Source organism: Cryptomeria japonica, chromosome 1 (assembly GCF_030272615.1).
Source record: "Cryptomeria japonica chromosome 1, Sugi_1.0, whole genome shotgun sequence".
Classification (NCBI taxonomy): Eukaryota; Viridiplantae; Streptophyta; class Pinopsida; order Cupressales; family Cupressaceae; genus Cryptomeria; species Cryptomeria japonica.
Window position 1 is genome coordinate 249,588,246 of NC_081405.1, and position 19,056 is coordinate 249,607,301.

The 19,056-nt window shown below is 31.8% G+C and overlaps 1 protein-coding gene across 1 annotated transcript; it reads left to right on the forward strand.

The window, feature by feature from the left end:
- The first annotated feature begins 16,277 nt into the window (after positions 1–16,277).
- Positions 16,278–17,664, forward strand: LOC131053699 (methylesterase 2). The gene is made up of 4 exons (XM_057988301.2): positions 16,278–16,598; positions 16,882–17,022; positions 17,110–17,241; positions 17,342–17,664. The coding sequence occupies exons 1-4, from the start codon at positions 16,353–16,355 to the stop codon at positions 17,609–17,611; spliced, it is 789 nt and encodes a 262-aa protein (XP_057844284.2). The 5' UTR covers positions 16,278–16,352; the 3' UTR covers positions 17,612–17,664.
- The last annotated feature ends 1,392 nt before the right edge of the window (positions 17,665–19,056 follow it).

Sequence of the window (19,056 nt, forward strand, 5' to 3'; positions counted from 1 at the left end):
ATTGCATAAACTAGAAACAAAGACAAAAATAAACAAAAACTAACCTTGATCCATAGCCTGGAGGACAAATTTAGCACCCTGTTCGTAGTTTAGGTTAGAAAATGGGGAAAAAATGAAGTAAAAAATGCGCTTTACGGGTAAATGAGACCCAATTTTTATTAAAACGTTTGTTAGCAAGCACTACGTATGCAGTTTTATTTGGATTATTATTTCGTACGTGCTCATTTTCCTATAAGCAGTGCATACACGCTAATTTTCCTAGGCGTAGTGCATACACGCTCATTTTCCTAAAAGCAGCGCTTACGCGCTACCTTTTCTAGGCTCGAGAAGAACAAACCTAAGCACATACGTGGGAATTTGAAATTTTAAAACTACGTATGCGCTGCCTGTTTTTCCAAGTTTTTTTGGGTGGCGTCCACTTTTCTAACCACCGTCTTTGTGCACATGCCTGTCTTGTAAGAGGCATTAAATTCTCTTTGAATACTTTGAAGGTTAACTTGTTGAGAGTTAGATAACCTTAAAAGTTTAACTTGTTGAAGAAGGTAGAGTCTTCAACACATTTAGAAGACTTTCTTCAAAATTTGAAGAAGTGACTCCCCCAAATTTAGGGATGTGACATGATTAGAATAATTAGGATAATTAATGAGGGGTTAGAGGGGTTCTAGAATAATATTAGCATGCTAATGAAAAATGTAGGAGAATGAAATTGGAGGAAAATAGGTTTTTTAGATAAAATAAAAGATTTATTTTAGCGAAAAGGGATGCAACTTGTATTTGTAGGATTTTGCAAGTGGGGGGACTATTCAAAGATAAATAATGATTTATTTAAATGCAAAGAAATTTTTAATCAAATGTAAATTTACTTAAAAGGGAAAATGGGATTTAATTAAATAAATAATATTTATTCAATTAAATGGCTAAATGGGATCTAATAAAACCTTAGTTTAATTAATAGGTTAGGCTAGAAGAAATAGATTTTAATCAAGTGTTTAATTTTATAAATAGGTTGATTGGAAGAATACGGATATTAACTAAATCTTAGTCTAATTAATAGACGAATAAATGATGATTAATTAGTTGTGCAAGTTTTAGGTGTCTATAAATATAAGTAAATCACTTTGAATAGAGAGAATTGTTGGAAGCTTGAGTTGTTGAGTTATGTTGTCATTAATACCAACCTGTCTGGTGTTGTCGTTGACACTGTATGTGCAAGTTATGGCCAAAAACCTAAAGGTATCTATTTATCACTTTGAGAAGTCAACAAAGTCAAACTATTTAACTATTGATGTCAGAAAAATATTCCTTGTCATTGGGAAAAATCAGCCTCATCTAAAAAAAATTAGGTCATCGAAATATGCCTACCCTCACTCGATTATTCTCCTTTTTCTTTCTAAAAATAGGGGTGACTCCAAATTTTGATGAAGTGTCAAATATATCAAAGGAACCAAGAAAGGTGAAGGGTGTTGAGAGAAGTGCTTTATAAGTGTTGGTACACAGGTTTGTTACTACCTATGCAATGCCTACTTAGTTTCCCTTTTATCTTTGAAAGGTATTTTGACTCCTCCACTTTATAAAATGATGCCCTTCTAATGATTTGTTTGAAAGATTTAATAAAAATTTGAAAAAGCCCTACATGGAGTTTTTTTCAAACCTATGCTAATTTATCATGTTTGTATCATGAGAAGAGGGTGGTATTTGTACATCCATATGAATCCATATTGTTTGACACAAGAATCCATGCCCTACAATTTTTTTTTCAAATTTTCCCATTGCTTTGATTTTTACAATTTGATAGGAAATTTAGGGGTTTTTGAGCCCCTTGAGTGCAATGGTGACGTCCATTTGGCCCTAAACTAAATATACTTTTTTATTTACCTTTAGAACATTTGGCAATTGACACTCATCTGATAGTCACCTTCTGAGGTAAAATACATTTTGGGTTGTCATTGATGGAAACTCATCTTCAAGTGTTGGTATTTCTCATCCGGAATCATTGTCTTATCTTTTTGTCTTCATTGGGCCAACCGGTATACACACTTTTCTTTACTCTTCTTAACTGGTAAGTCTTGGTACCGGTAACTTTAGGACCCGACTAAGATATTTTGGGACCTAGAAAAATCTTTTGTGGAATTGGAGGTAGTGTGTAGGCCGACATAAAATTATGATCATTAGGATAATTCATAACATACTTTATGATCCGAAAGCCGATAGGTTTATTTTCTTATTAAGGCTGACATATTGAACAAGTTAAAAAGGTATTTAAGGGATATCACTTAGTGATGGATTTCATTATTGTGGTGATGCGATTTGTGATGTGAATAGTCAGAGATTGATGGTATGTGATTTGGTCAGCGAGTGTTAGCATTTTTGCACAGTTATACATGCTCAATCCTAACTGGTAGCATAACAGATTATTACATCACCAGTTCATTCAAGGTTGTCAGAACTTAAACCGGAACTTATCCAGCATGGTCAAATGCATTATTTGAGTTTATTTTTTTTTCAAATCATTGTGTAATGTTGTGTAAGTTAGTGAGACTTCTATTTGAGCAGTAAGCTCTAGGTGGTGAGCTTGTATGCATGTTCATACCCCCTTATGTAATGTTTGTATACCTTGATCAAGTATATAGATATTGTGGGTATTATCCCCACCATGGTTTTTCCCTTTGTAGGGTTTTCCACGTATAAATATTGGTGTTATTGTGTTGCTTTATGTATTGATTTGTTTATGCACTTTAATTTTATATTATGTCATCTGGTTGATCAGTAATAAGTTTAGAAAGTCATTCACCGGTAGAACACTAATTCACCCCCCCCTTTAGTGTTCTTGGATTCCAACAAGAACTTCCCTCATGAAAAGTTCCCTAGGTGAAATCGCCCCCAAAAAATAGGATCTCGAATTTCAATGAAATGAAAGGCATTCCCAGGCTTTTTTCTTTGAATTTGATGAAAATTTTACCCATCTCTACTTCAATAGAAAAGGAAATTTGTGACCTCGCAAAGCTTCTGAGCAAAGAAACTCTCAAAGCTTGAGAAGGGGCTTGTTGAATACACACTTTGGTACCATGTTGAATTTTGCAATAGAAGCACTTGCCAGATCAAATGCCAGACAAAACACCTTCCACAAATGAGAACTACACAAATGAATTCTATATTACTCAAAAGAAAATAATACATAATAATTACAATTTTATAATGAGGTTCTTATAAAGAAAGCAATGGGCTAAATTTAGGAGAACTATAGTGCAAACACGAGGAGCTAAAAGAGATTAACTCTAGTTAAACTAGATGCACATCTAAAGCAGCTAGAAGAAAACACTCTCCAGTAAACTTAAAACATAACTCGTTGTAAAAAAGAAATTGATAGCTAAAATGCTCTAACATTTCTTCTTTCTACAATGGATAAATATTAAAATTTATGCAACACTCACTTTACAATTTAAGGGAAGAAAAATTTCCACATACCTTATTTCTTTCCAAATGTTATTTCTAAAAATTAAGGAAAACTATTATTAGTGACCCCTCCCTTCAAGAATTCCTATATTTTTCACATGTCCTCATTCAAAAGTGAGATTATCTTGTAGATATCTCTCTTAAAGAACAATATTTATCTTTATAGTTTCTTGACATCCTCATACAATGTTCTAGATATTGGGTTTTACTCTCACATTATAGACTACAAATGAATAATAAAATAATCAATTTATAATGTAGACATGAATATTTTGTGATCTACCTATATGTGAGGTCTCACTCAAGTTGATTTAATTATTTATCAATTTTATCTAAACATAAATTTTTTCCTCATTAATCCTAGATCATCATATTTTCTCTCCATATATTTCTCCTATGTCTTATAATAATTATGTATACTCAATAAGTGAGGATTTATATGCCACTATTTTGTCATGGTGTTAAAAAATGAATAAAACGATCAAGGATGTGTATAATTCAAAATAAGATAACTCTATTCTAATTAATACTAAGCCTTGAGTGAGGGGATCAATTATTAATGAAATAAAGCGAAAACCACTTGGCCACATATATTATAAAGTAATCAAATTCATCAAAAAACTGTGTTGATAATAAATAGAAAAAATGAAATAACATAAATAGAAGCCCTTAACTATTATATATTTATTATTGACCTAAAAAATCCACGCATAGAATAAAAATTACTCAACAAATAAAATTTCGAATTCATTGGGATATACCCCATCTAATATATATATAAAATGAAATAATCAAAAGAATAGAATAATGGTGTGTCCTCAAGCCTTTTACACCCACCATACCACATAATTCAGACAAACCCTTAATTTAACCATATTTTATTTATAATTGGATCCCACATTATCATTATCATTACTTATGCCCAACTACTTCAAGTATCACATCGAAGTTTTCAAATGACCGGGAGAGGCGCGAGTGCAGGTTTGAGGGTTTCCTCTGGGGAGGACGATGCCGAATCTGATGATGATGATGATGATGATGATGATGATGATGATGATGCCAAGGATTGGTTCGTGGCAGGGCCAGTTTTTCAGAGCAATTTGTTTAAGGTCCCTGTTTGGTTGGGAGTTGTTCAGTTTCCCTCTCCTTTCTCTGGAGCATGGTCTGTCGTTTGTGCTTCTCTGGGCACGACGACTTCTTTTGGTGCTTTCTCCATGGCTTGTGTTTTCGTGGATTTTGTGTGGCGCCGGGTGGAGAGTGTGGGAGCTCTTTTGTTCGGTGTCCTGTGCGCTAGTGTTACTCTAGTCTTGGGTCCTTTGTTCTCATTTTTTGGTGTGGATGCTACCTGGTCTGGGTTTAGCGGGGTGGGAGGCCCTGAAATCGGGTTGGATGGAGTCTCTGCGGGTGGTGATTGTGGTACCTATCCTTCTTCCCTGGTTTTCCATGGCGTGTGTTGGGTATTCTCTGTGTTCCGTGGGGTTCTCTTTGCATTTTGTGGGTGCTTAGTGTAGGTCTTGGTTCAGATCAAAGCCTATGTGCCTATCTTGGAGGTGCTTTTTGGTTTTGGGTGTGAGAAGTTCCTCGACTCTCTCTTGCTTTCATCCTTATTGAGGATTTCTTGTGTTCCACCCTTCTATTTTCTTGGCTCTATGTCATTGGTGAGTTGCTCTCCTATAGAGGTGGAGAGACTATTTGTTTGTTGGGTTGTGAAGGGTTTACCTAGGTTTTTTCTTTTCTCTCTTCATTGTCTTATTGAGGTGACCATTTATCTTATGGAGGTGGAGATTATGTGTGTAGGAGTGGTTTGGCTTTAGATAGCTACGAGGGGACTTTCTATACCGACAGACTGCCTTCCTCCTTATCCTATTGAGGTGGAGAGGAAGGGTATGGGAGTTTTCTCTCTTCTGTTGCTCCTGTTGCTGGTTGAGATTGTTAGTTAGATCTTTCATGGGATTTTTCACTGATGGGTCTGGATTTATTATCAAATTCTTGCTTCCCAGTTTGTTTTATGGGTTGAAGGAGCCTATAAAAATCCTCTTTGCCTCTTTTGTAAAAGCTTTAGGGAGCCTTTTCAAAACCCTATTTTCTAGATTGTTTTGTTAGGTTTAATTTTTGTGGTGTGCGCTTTTTCTGGCTATGGGAGTCTTGTAAATCCACAGTCTTGGTTGATGGGGTCTGGTTTTTCCCTTCTGCTTCTATCTTTTTCTGGGGCATGATGGATGATATTAATTTTCAATGGCCCAACATGGTCATTGTTTGTTTTTGGTTAGGATTGGGTCTTGTGATGTTTTGCAGCTCGAAATTTCTGCTACAAGTTTGGGGTGCCTGGAAAAATTGTCTTGTTAGGCTGTGGGAGCCTTGTAAAACCCATTATTCAGGTTATGGGTACCTGAAAAAAACCTTGGTTCATGTTGAAGGTTAAGGGAGCCTTGTTAAAACCCTTATTCTAGTTAAAGGCTTTGGCCTCCTCCTTCCTCAACTAGGTCTCATTGATTTTACTTTGTTGTTAGGTTGGTTTTAGGCTGCTATTTTTCTTTGATGTATCCTTTGCAGCTATCTATTTTGGGTTTTGGATCCTCATAAAATACAAGGGTTTCGGGTCCCTCCAAAACCTATTGTAAGCGGTTTTGGGTCCTCTTAAAACTTTTTTATCCTAATAAAAAACTATTTCAAATGTCACTATGATCCTTACCATATCTCACCATGGCTATAAAAAATTGGCTCTAAAGGAACTATTTCTCTAAGTCTATATTGATGTAACAAATTATAATAATAAAATATCTGTCAAAATATTCATCACATTCCAAAAGTCTACTAGAAGCACTAAATAGATGACCAAACAAAGAATCTATCATTTACATCAAGGACCAATTGAATATACACCCTCCCTGTAACATCTAGTGGACCCATTTAATCAAAAAACATATCCCCATCTATATTTTACTAACTGCATTATTAGTTCCATCAAATATATTCCTAGAGACTTCCATTATAAAGCATCAACAAATATCCCCTATAAAACAATTAACATTTTATTTCCTATATTTTTCCCTTGAGGTATAATACAAATTTATATTGAAAACTTCATCAAGCAAGGAATCCATTTCACTACTAAATTTTTTGAGGGTTAAACCTTTAAGTCCCATTAAATTTTAGAATTAAACACACCAGGTATTATTGATATATGGATTAAATGTAAGTTTTGTTGGAAAAATTAATCAAAACTATTTGATTAGGTTATATATGATTTTTTTATATAATCTATTAGAAAAGATGTGTTGTGGCTATACTTTGCAATCCTCTTTAAACCCATTATTTAGTTTTCATCCTACAAATAGTCAAAATAGAGGAAGACAAAAGAAGATGAAGCCTTCATCAGGATCATGAAGGCAAATATAATTTCAACTATTACAATAATTAACAAAACATCAAGCCACATGGTAATGATAATGTGAAGTTACATATGAATTATTGTTTAAAGTTTGGTTTCAAGTAGGAAATGATCCTAGAAATGAAAACATGAAGGCCACCATGCAACAACTAAGAATTTCAATATGATCTAATGGTCTAGATCATTCTGCATTAATTGTACCTATTTGAAGAATAAAATTCACCATTGTAATTAGGCATGACATATACGATATAGTGGTTATTGGAAATTTTTACTTATATGAACCATTTTCCCTAGTAACTAGCATAAGATTTCATCTTTGAATATATTGAAGAGATGGATTACATCATGTACTTTTGATCCTAAAATATATTAATTGATCTAACGATATTGAGACATTATATTTTAGATTGAATTTGGTTGAAGATTTGTAGCAACCTATGATAACAAGAAAAATTAACCTTAAAAGTGTAAGCTCCTACTTGCTTGGTGATGATCTGAAACCTTTATTGATGTAGAAAAAATATACGACAAGGTTAAATTAGTCTTTCCTTCCATAATTGTATCTAGATTGGATCACCAACTTGTATTTTGCATTAACCTATGATAGAATCATTTGTACTTGCTAGTAAATATGTTAAATGTACTCAATGAGTTGAACAACTTTATCAAATTCCATTTAGATAAACAAATGGTTATTATTGATGGATGAATAAGATAGATACTTTAATTGGTGTCAATTGTTGGAAGATCAAGGCTCAGTGCAAGAAGTTGAGTCCACTTTTTGGCCAAAAAGTGGAAGTGTTTTACTTGATTTTCAGATTTTGCCACATTTGAACTGAAAATTTGAAGTACTTAGAGATTGAATCTTGGAAAAAGTCAGTAATACAAAATATAGCACTCAAATTCTAGTTTCCAAATATGTAATTTATTTTAATACCCACATAATATAAATTTAATTTCAAAAGGGATTTCTAAAAACCACTTCTTCAAAATGTTTGTTTTAGGACCATAACATGCACGTGTACGGACCACACTTTTTGACACAAACTTTTTTTTCAAACCCTCTTGGGAAATGATTTTTAACACACTAAATATTGATGAGCATATTTTTTTGTTTTCTTTTTTGAATATTTTTTTTTTAATTAATTTTTAATCGGCCCTAATTGTCGTTTTAAAAACTTGTCGTGTATGACCCACATAATTTGACCTAAAATTATCATTTTTTAAACATAGAAAAGAATTATATGTAGATTGATGATATATAATTTTTTTTTCAAAAAAACATTAAAATAAAAAGTTATTAAATAAACAAAATCAATTAATATTTCAAGCTTATGGACTAGATTGAGTATAAATTAATTGAAAAAATAGAGAAAATAAACAAAATTTTAAAACAATTACATATTCAAAATCTACATAGTTTAATCTGAAATGGGTTTTAATTTCGTCAAAAAATTGTTTGATAATAGGCATGAAAAATTTGGTAGAAGTCAGTATTTGAGCATGTCATTGATACAAGCTTGAACTTGCAGGTGCAATTCTAAGGTTTGGGCATTCCATGCCTTTCCACAACCTAAAATCAATGCACATGGTGGGTTTGGTTTTGAAATTTCAAATAACGAGGCCTCATTTTATAACGCGCCCGTTTATTTAAATATACTAGGTTCCCATTATATAAAGTCCAAAAATGACTTTGTAGGGCATTTGAAAAAAAAAAAAAACTTTTACAAAAGGGGCCATTTTTTTAAAATAATGGTGACCCATTTTTTACATAATGCCTCATTTTTTACATAATGTCCCCCATTATTTAAAAATATATTTTTTCAAAAATGGGGGCCCATTTGATAATAGGGCTTTGTTTTATGGATTTTTGGCTCGGGAGCCCGAAGCATAATGGCTTCCCGTTTTCTATAAAATAGGCCCCCATTCCTAGTGGTGTGTTTCCCAACATGTGCACTTCTCCCTAAGTGGGACTCATCTTTGTGCACTTACCCTCAAGAAAACCTACAAAGGGATCTATACAATATATTCATAAATGTGTTGCATGGAAGGAAGTATTGCATTCAAATGTGATGCTTCTTTGAATTGTATAATTTAAGAAGATGTACTATTATTTTGTTTGTCAATTTTTAAAGTCTAATATTATTGAAGATAGAATTTAGTTGGTTTGCTCAATTTTCTCTTTATTAAATTAATACTTTAATCAAAAGAAAAATTTCTTCTTCATTCCAACATTTAGTTAACTCTATGTACGTGTAAACATTTATTTTATCATAATTTGATTTATGTAACGTAACTTTTTAATAAAAATGTTTAAGGAAAGCATGACTCTTAAAATGAAATTTCTACAAACTATTCAATAATTCAATTGAATTGAGTCAAATCGGGCTAATACATTTAATAGTCTATTTTTTATCTTTAAACAATGAGAAAATGTTTAAAATAATTTTTAGATACACTAATATTAGAGAAAGAAGAACATAACTAAATAAATAGAATCTCACAATAAGTTGTTTCTTAAGAAACAAGATTGTTACATAACCATTTAAATCTTTCATTATACAAATATGTACTTCCCACTTGTCTATAAATTCTAATTATATATCCAAAACATAAAAAATAAATTCTTAAATAGAAAATAGAAACTTTAATTCTTAAATTGCTATGATTAAATAATAAGAACCAAAACCCAATAATTATTAAAATTATATATTTTAAAATACAAAAAAATAATACATCCAATATATTACTTAAAACATTTTTTTTCTTATGAGCAAACGGATTACAACTTTTTAATATTGCAAATGGTAATTTAGGTTATTATTGGTTTTTCTACCATTAATTCTTAAATGGTTGAGAAAAGTTAGAGGGTTAATTTTTTTTAAATGACATTATCATCTTTTTTGTGAAAGTAAAATGCTGAAATACTTGATTTTGAAAGTTTGTTGTAGGTTTGATGAGGATATAGATGAAATTTTAGAATTTAAGAAAAAGAAGAATTGTTTTTAATAAATATTATAATATTGCTATGATATTTATTTATACTTATACTAGACAAATTAGAATAATTCATATATATATATATATATATATGATCATGTGAGTTGTCTTAGTTTTACTTTGAAGAGCTCTCTCAAGAAAGTCAATGAACCATTCACTAATATGGTGTGGTTTGCTATAAAGACATAGAGTAATATTAGTTAAGCAATATGTATTTTAAAAGAGAAACAACATCTCTCAACAAGATCTTTTTGAAGGCTATCTAATCTTTTATAATAAGTTTCTTATACCAATATTAATATATGTCTTTATAGTAAACCAATTCTTTTTATAATATTAGTAAATAATTGTTGATTTGTTTGAAAGATGGCTACTTGTCTTTATAATAAATTTATTAGAACAACTCACATATTTATTATTATATAGATATAATTGAATATTTGATATTTTGGTAAAACAAATCTACTTATTTTTATAATAATATTACTGAATAGACAATCTTGTAAGAAATATATATTTATCTTTTACGATAATTTTTTTTATAATATCATGATGACCGTTGACTTTATTGAGAGACATGATACGATCAACGATGTATGAATATTTTGTAAATGAAATAAGTGGAGAAATGCATGGTGCATGAGATTCTATAGGAAGACAAGGAGTGTGTAGCTTGGAACTATGATGGTGCAAATTTTGTTTTGATTGCGACAGATCATGGGTTCTAAAGAACCAAATCTATTCCAGTGTGAGTGCCATCAACATTTGGAGGGGTCGTTCTAAATTGTTGGGCCATATGAGAACTCCAGATTTGCGCAGAAGCTCCATATCTAAGGAAAGAATTTTACGAATTGCGCTAGCTAGGAAAGAACCCCAGAGCTGAACACGGAATTGAGTCTCTTGAGGTTTCCCTACTAAAAATTAACCTGAACAAAATAAAAATGAAACCCCCAAAAATAGTCCTACCAAAGCTAGAAAGGGTGAGAAAGACTCTATTAGGAAAAGTATCACCATTGACCTAGACATGCAGGACTCCGACAAAGAAGAGGATAGTATAAAAGAAAAAAAGAAGAAAGAAAGTAGTTCTAGAGAAAGAAGATTTGCATGACTACTAGCAATTGAAAATAAGTTTCAAATTGAACCTAAAGTGATTATCTTTGATTTGGAGGAGGATTTTAACTTTGAGGAAGTGGAAGATTTCCTCCAACGATGACATAGAGGATGAAGAGTATCAAGATGAGGAAGAAGAATATGAGGATAGTTATAAGGAAGAGATAGAAAGAAAAATTAATTCCTCTGAAGATTCAGAACCAGCCTCCCCACCTCTTAATTCTTTGGAGGACATTGACATGGTCCCCTATTCTCAGGATATACCACCGTAAAAGGATGATAATAAGAACATGTGCAGCAGAGAGATAATGATGCTTCAGAAGAGGGTCTTGAACCTAGAACTGAGATTGGCTGACTATATGCAATGTTTTGAAAAAATGGGTGATTCCCTTTGCTTGATGTGTGCCATTATAGATGGTATCATGAGGAAGGTAACAATGGGTTTTTTTTTAGGGCAAAGAGGGATGAGAAAGAAGACTAGGAAGCTGATGAAGGAAGGAAAATTCGATGAAGACAATGAGGAGAAGGATACCACCCTGGGGGAGATCTGGACTGATCAAGTGAATAGGCTGGAGTGTAACTAGAGGATGATCAAAGATGATTAAGAAGCTCAGTTTTTATTTACATTTTTTGGTTATTAGTGCTATAGTTAGTAGTAGTTACTATGAGTATTTAGAGAGGAATAGGCCTATGTGCCAAATGAATCATACTTTTATTATTGTTGGCTACTCTATTAAGATAGATAGTCTTTTACATTCTCTGAATACTTACTTAAGGATGGGAAGATGGTGGTTAGATAAAAATATATAGACATGATAATTTTTTAATACTTTTGAGAGTAGTTGGTAGGTTCCTTGGTTGGCTGTTTGCTTCTAGATCTTTTGTGCTTCTCTCTATTTTTTGTTGTTGTTCTATAGGTTTAGGGCCTTCTCACTGCTACTACAATAAAAAACAAAATAAAAGATTTATATTGAAGGAAATGGAGGGAAAATATTTTCTTGCAAATCAGATCAAATAAAAGAAAAGAACATGCATCAGCTACAATTAAATCTAGATACTTCTGCTTCTTGTTATAGTTCTCCTAATTACTCATTGTAGTTAAATATTAAGTTCTAGTTAAATGAATGAAAGAAAAATTTGAAGGTTGGAAGGTCTACCATTGATTGAAAATATAAAATAGATATGTGAAGAATGTATTGTTAGGAAACAACATACGGTTATCTTTCCAATTGGTAAATCTAGTAGACCTGAGAAACATCTATATATAATTCACATGGATTTGTCTCGTCCAGTGGTAACACCCTATTTTAACAAATATAAGTTTTTTTAATGTTTGATGATATCTCAACAAAAAAATTGGTATATAGTTTCACTATAAAATTACAAGTGTTTGACTAATTTGAACAATTCAAGAGGTTAGTTGAAAAACAAAGTGATAAGTATATCAATTGATAAGGTCAGATAATGAAGAAGAGTACAAAACTTAATTTCTATATTTCTTTAGAAATCAATAAATAAGTAGAGAATTCACTTCTTCCCACACTATACAAAAACATAGCATTGTTGAAAGGAAGAATAGGGCCATTATTTAAATGACAAGGATTATGATGAAAGGGAATGATTTGGAAAAAAAAATGGGTAGAAGAAATATGCCTAGAAGTGTATCTTTTAATAAAAGTCCTATAAATAGACAAAGGAATGATGTTTGAACAAGCATGGTATATGATTATGCCAAATGTTAATCGTTTGAGATTATTTTGGTGTTTTTACTATGCATACATGCTTTAATATAAAAAAAATGTTTGAGTTACACTATAAAGGCCTAAACTACTTTTTTAGTAGTTATGAATTAAAAAATAAAGCATATAGATTATATCATCCCATAGAAAAAGGATTTTGATAAGTAAAGATATGGTGTCTAATAAAGTAGCATAATGGACCAAATAAAAAATTAAAAAAAAGTGAAGAGAGATTGTGATTGATGAAGTTGAAATGAAGGTGTAAGAAGATAATGAAGCTAAATCATCTAGTGGAGGAATACGAAAGTATCAAAAATATCAAAGTTGGAAATATGGAAGAGAATCTATTTTCAAGTCTTTTGTTGGATTGAAACTATGAGAAAATGATAACAAGGTCAAGTGAAAAAAATAATTATGCATTGATGATTCAAATCATGGAAAATAATGAGCCACAAACCTTTGATAGGGGTCAAGAAGAAAAAGAGTTGATTGATGCAATAAATAGTGTATTAGAAATAATTGAAAGGAATTACACATAGAATCTAGTTTAGCTACTTACCAGTACAAAAACTATTGGTACAAGGTGGGTGAACAAAACAATGTATAGATCTAATGAAAGCATTGATAAGAATAAGGCTAGAGTGGTAGCCAAAGGGTACACTTAACAAGAAGGTATTTCAGTTATATGCAACTTTTTGCACCTGTAGGATGAATATATAATATCGAATTGCTTTTGGCTCTAATAAATTAGTAGAGTTGCACAATTTATCAAATAGATCTAGAGTTTATTTTTCAATGCATATATTGACGAGGAAGTGTACATTCCACATGTACAAATTTTAAAACACCTTTTAAAGATAAATATTTGTAAAGTTTAAATAAGGCCTTCTATGGTATTATGAAAGCACCTAGAGCATGGTATTCAAGGATAGACTCATGCTTACAATGCAAATATTTTTTAGTAAGTTAGTTCAATCAAAATCTTTATATTAAGAGCTCAATGAAGGATACATTTATCATAGTTCTCTATATTGATGATGACATCTACACAAGCAACAATTTATCTTTATTTATGGAGTTTAGAGTAGTTATGGTTACTAGATTTAAAATGATAGATTTTTTATAGATGCACTATCTTCTAGGTAAAGAAGTTTGAAAAATTAAGATGAAATATTCATATCATAGAAAAATATGCTTCAAATATTTTATAAAAAAATTAGATGATGAGTTGCAAACTAGTCACAACACCCATTAAAGTTAGACTTAAGCTGTTTAGCTTAGATGCGAGGTGGGTTTTATATATACATAATGCTAAGAGTTGAGATAGTGCCATGAGCTCTTTCTAGGATCACTGCACACAATTTTAGCAAGCTCAAGTTGTATTTCAAGGAGTCAAAGAGAAGGGTCATATTTGTCATCATGCCTTTCCTTAATGGACACACTAATCATCTTTGTTAAAAAGAAGGATGAATCTCTTCAATATTGCATAAAGTTTGGTAGCTAAATAATGTAACAATTAAGCATCAGTATCCATTAACTAGGATTCATGATTTGTTTTCTCAAATCTAGGGAGATAGGGCTTTCCAAAAGATATATTTGAAGTTTGGATGCAACTAATCGAGTTGTAGCCTTTCCTCTAATGAGTGCTCCCATAGTGTTTATGAGTCTCGTGAGCAGTTTTTGGTGCACATTCTTGGATCAATTTATTTTGGTGATCCTAGATGACATTTTGATCTATTCAAAGATAGAGTAAAATGGATAGCACATGCTATTTCTTTTCAAGTGTGAGACTATTAAAGTTCTAGCTCAACTTGGTCAAATGTACCTTCTTGTGAATGGAGATTTAGTATGAAAGACACATTATATTAGTTGATGGTATCTACCTAGATCTATTAAGATTATAATGATTAAAAAATGACAAAAATAAAATATACAAGGATAAACTTAATCATGAAGGCGATGGATAGCTTTCCCATAATAACTTTCTCTTCTCCTAATGTTTGTACTTCCAAAATCGTGAAGAGAGAGAACAATCATATGAAAGAAGATTCAGAAAAAAAACATATTTTTTTTCTTTTTAAAAATTATTATTGTCAAGCCTAACTTGATAATGTCTACCAAACATAAAAAAGTATATGTAAGATGACTTCTACCTAACAAAAAATACATCAAAGATCACAATGGTCAAGATCCTCGCTATCATGGGTGTTCTAAAATCAACTCTAGAAAACAAATAATCAAATGAAAGAAAATAAAAAATAAAAAATCATGATTTTACTTTTTTTTCTTAAAACCAAACACGAAAAAAAAAATGTATATAAGAAAACTTCTACCTAACAAATACATCACAATCACAATGGTCAAATTCTTAGCTGTTATGAGTATTTTAAAATGAATTCTGTAAATCAAATAAATTCCTAAATGGACGGAGTAAATTTCTACCCTTAATATTTACGGATTTGTCTGTCAACATGTGATGCACGTATTGACAGCCACATCTCTTGACAATTTGCCACTACTTAGCTCATGCAACATACGTCAATAAAATATATACAGTTTGCATTTTATACTGATATCAAATCTAGTTAGACTACAACTAGGGATTAGTTTGCATTTTTATGTTAGTTTTATAGATATTTATCTAATTGTCTTTACAATAAATTCTCCTATGTTAACCTGATTGATATTAGTGAATGGTTGCTGGTTTTGTTGAAGGATATATAGACCAAAATATTATATATATATATATATATATATATAGTTGTAAGGCAAATAATATATTTAAAAAGTAAAAATGAGCAAAATATATCTTACAGATGTCACTACAACAGAAACAGTGAATCTGTTAGGAAATTATATTGGTGTTATACCATACTTTTTTTCTCTTGCCCAGAAACAAATTCTAAACTTTAATTCTAATTTAGAAATATGGCAGATAAAACTTTCCATAAAATCTTTAACCACAGTGTACAAACTTGTTGCTCTTTCAGCTATCTTAATCTAAATAAAATATGCAAAATGCCAACATCAAATATGGGCTTTATCTTCCATTTCTTGAGCTTGTGGGCTGCTGTTGATTTACAGAAAACAGAATAGTGAGGGTGAGGTTTATTTTAAATATATATAATTAATAATCATGTAGGCTGCTCTAATAGTTTTATTACCAAGATCATTATATATCTTTCAAGAAAGTCAACAACTATATACTAACATTATAAAAGGGTGTAACTATCTTAAATTAATATTTGTTTAAAATATAATAAACTTTAATCATTATTATATAGATATAATTGAATAATTAATATTTTGTTAAAAGATATCTACTTACTTTTATAATAAAATTTCTTAATACTATTACTAAATAGTTATCTGTCTTTATGATTAATTTTCTATAGTATTATGATGACCATTGACTTTACTAAGAGATATCTGATTGTGTTTATAATAAACTTATTACAATCCCTGCTGAATACCATATACATATTTCAGCCAGTTTATAATAATCGTACATAGAAATTTCAAAGTGATATTTAAAAGTAATGAAGGGACGTGTGTGTAAAATGCAGCCTTCAAATATTGATCTTTTATCTTCCATTTCTTGAACTTATGGGCTGCCCCTTTGCAGAATAGTGAATAGTAAGGGTGATGTTTTAGAGATGAGTATGGAGGCAAATGAAGTGAAAGGAAGAACTTGTCACTTTGTGATGGTTCATGGAGCAACCTTGGGCGGTTGGTGTTGGTACAAAGTTGTAGATCTTCTTCTGAAAGTGGGCCACACTGTATCTTCCATTGACATGGCCAGCGGAGGTATAGATCCTACAAATGCCGACCAGGTTTCATCTTTACAACAGTACAATCAGCCACTAACAGATTTCTTCACAGCTCGTCCTTCGCAGGATAAGGTATGTTTTTCTATGTTTTGATTTGTTTAAGTGATTTGTGAAAGTATGAATTTGAGGAATAATTTAATCTTGGTTTTGATTTCTAAGTGGTTCACTTTGAATCATGCTAATAGATTGGTTCTAATTGAAAAGAAAAACTGATTTAAAAATGGATCACCTAAACAAATGGAACTTAAAATGTCTTCTATAAATTAGATCGTGTCCATTATATGGCCTCCTTTGTTTAGAATTCAGTCATCAAAACCATGGATTTCAACTAATTTGTAGTTGTATGTCTGTTAAGGTTATAATGGTTGGTCACAGCGCTGGTGGCTTCAATTTGAGTTTTACCATGGAGCGTTTTCCAGATAAAATTGCTGCAGCTGTATTTGTTACCGCCTTCATGCCCCTCAGCGGAACAACTCTCTCTGATATGATTAGTGAGGTTTGATAACTTCCACCTATTCATTCTTACACCATCAACAGTCATAAACCTGCAATGCCATTTTTCTAAGAGCATACAATTTTATAGGTCTCATCCATAGTTGGAAATTTCGGAGACTCCACATTTTACTATGAAAATGGGAAAGAAAATACGGCCACATCCTTCAGATTTGGCAGCCAGTTTACGCGACACTCTTTATCACAGAACAGTCCTTCTTGGGTAAATCACTTGATAACAGAAACAGTTGAGTCATATATTGGGTATTTATGGAATTTCAATTGATTGATTCATTGATTGATTAATATGGGTCTGAATGCAGGACCTAATGTTGTTGGATTCGCTGGAGAAAAAGTTTCCTCTATGCGAAGAACCTGTTTTGTATACAGCTAAAAACTATGGAAGCGTTAGGAGAATATACGTTGTGGCGAAGGAAGATAAATTATTTGTGGAGGCGTTCCAGAGAAAGATGAGTGTAGAGAATCCTCCACAAATGGTATACGAAATTGAAGGATCTGATCACACCGTAGTGTTCTCGAAGCCTCTTCGTCTGGCTGAGGTGCTCATTGGAATTGCTAATATATGTCTGTGAAAGTGAAGCAATCAGATGCAGTTGGGTTTTTGTAAATTTTGCGATATCATGAAATCCAGGGATAAACTATGTCACACACGTCACGGTTCTCAATATTCTAAACTGTAATGATGAAATTATTCTTGGAATGAGAATCAATTAGAACTCTATTTTTGTATGTGTCATACAAGTTGTCTTCAATTAGGACTCTTCTCTCTTATGTGTCATACATGTAGTTGTGTGAGTCGTACTTACTATATTTAGTAAGTTGTCTTCAACTAGGACTCTACAACTCGATTGTGTTGACTTAGTAAATTATAAGTGATTCATAGTAGAGTCAAGTTGGACTCTATATGTGTCAACCTTGTAGACGATAGAGAGCCACATATAGGCTTAGTTAATAATATGACTAGAGCGGTGGCATTAGAAGGGTTAGAGGTGGCAAATTCAATAACTTAATTATAGCATCAAGTTTCTCAAATTTGTATATATATATATAGTAGCTTTCCCTCCTTTGGAAAAAAAGGGGCCAAAATAGTTTTGAGATTGTATTGTAACTATTTTTGTTGCTAAATAATATGATGACTTTCTAGTTTTGGAGTGTGGGTTTTTTCACTTGAAAAGGTTTTCCCCATGGTAAATTTGTGTTATATTCTTCTATTTTATGATTATGTGTTGTTGAATCTAAATGTATGCATGCGGCTAAAACTGTGGTTCGATTTCACAAGATCTTAAATTGCAATCACTTTTCTCTAAGTCTTAATGTGGGAGATTAACTGTGTGTAATTCCGCTTTATGGCATAGTAGTGTGTGTTTGTGTTGGATGTTCAATACACATATTGATCCTGAGAGATGGCTCTTCAAGGATGCCCTGATTTCCCAACAATTGGTATCAGAGCATTGGTTCAAGAATTTGCAGGTTGCTTGCATGTCCATAATTTATGTTGCATGTACTTGCATGGACTTGCAGTTGCTTGCATGCGCTTACATATGAAGGTCCTCGGTATTTTGGGTTTTGGGTATTCCTTCTATAGAGGTTTCTTAGCCTATAAAGCTTGAGGGAATTTGAAGGAATTGACTGAAGATTGATCCTTTGGTGAGTGAAAGTCTTGCAGTTATTTGAGTCGTAGGAGACAACATACATTTTGAAGGATGCTTAAGACAAAGAAATTGGAGTTGGTCACATTGAAATTTTGTTTATCTGGAGCTCTTGTTTTATAGTATAATAATTCCTGATTCATGAAAGTGTTGGTACATGATTATTCACTTGACATTTTGGTGGTGATGCTTGGTAGATTTCTAGACTATGGTGCTCAATGTGTACATGATTGGAAAATTGGAAATGTGCTTGATTTGGTGCTTGATTCATGTTGTCTACATAATTATTCTCTTTAAGATCTTAGTTTGCATGTTGCTAATGTGATAGTGAGTTTGCATGTTCCAATATTTTGATCTACGAGTTGTGC

Bases quoted from the DNA above. Each gene is read 5' to 3' on its own strand.
- LOC131053699 (XM_057988301.2), top strand. From the start codon at position 16,353: ATGAGTATGGAGGCAAATGAAGTGAAAGGAAGAACTTGTCACTTTGTG. The intron at 16,599-16,881 runs GTATGTTTTTCT...ATGTCTGTTAAG, and splicing joins CTCGTCCTTCGCAGGATAAG to GTTATAATGGTTGGTCACAG. The intron at 17,023-17,109 runs GTTTGATAACTT...ACAATTTTATAG, and splicing joins TCTCTGATATGATTAGTGAG to GTCTCATCCATAGTTGGAAA.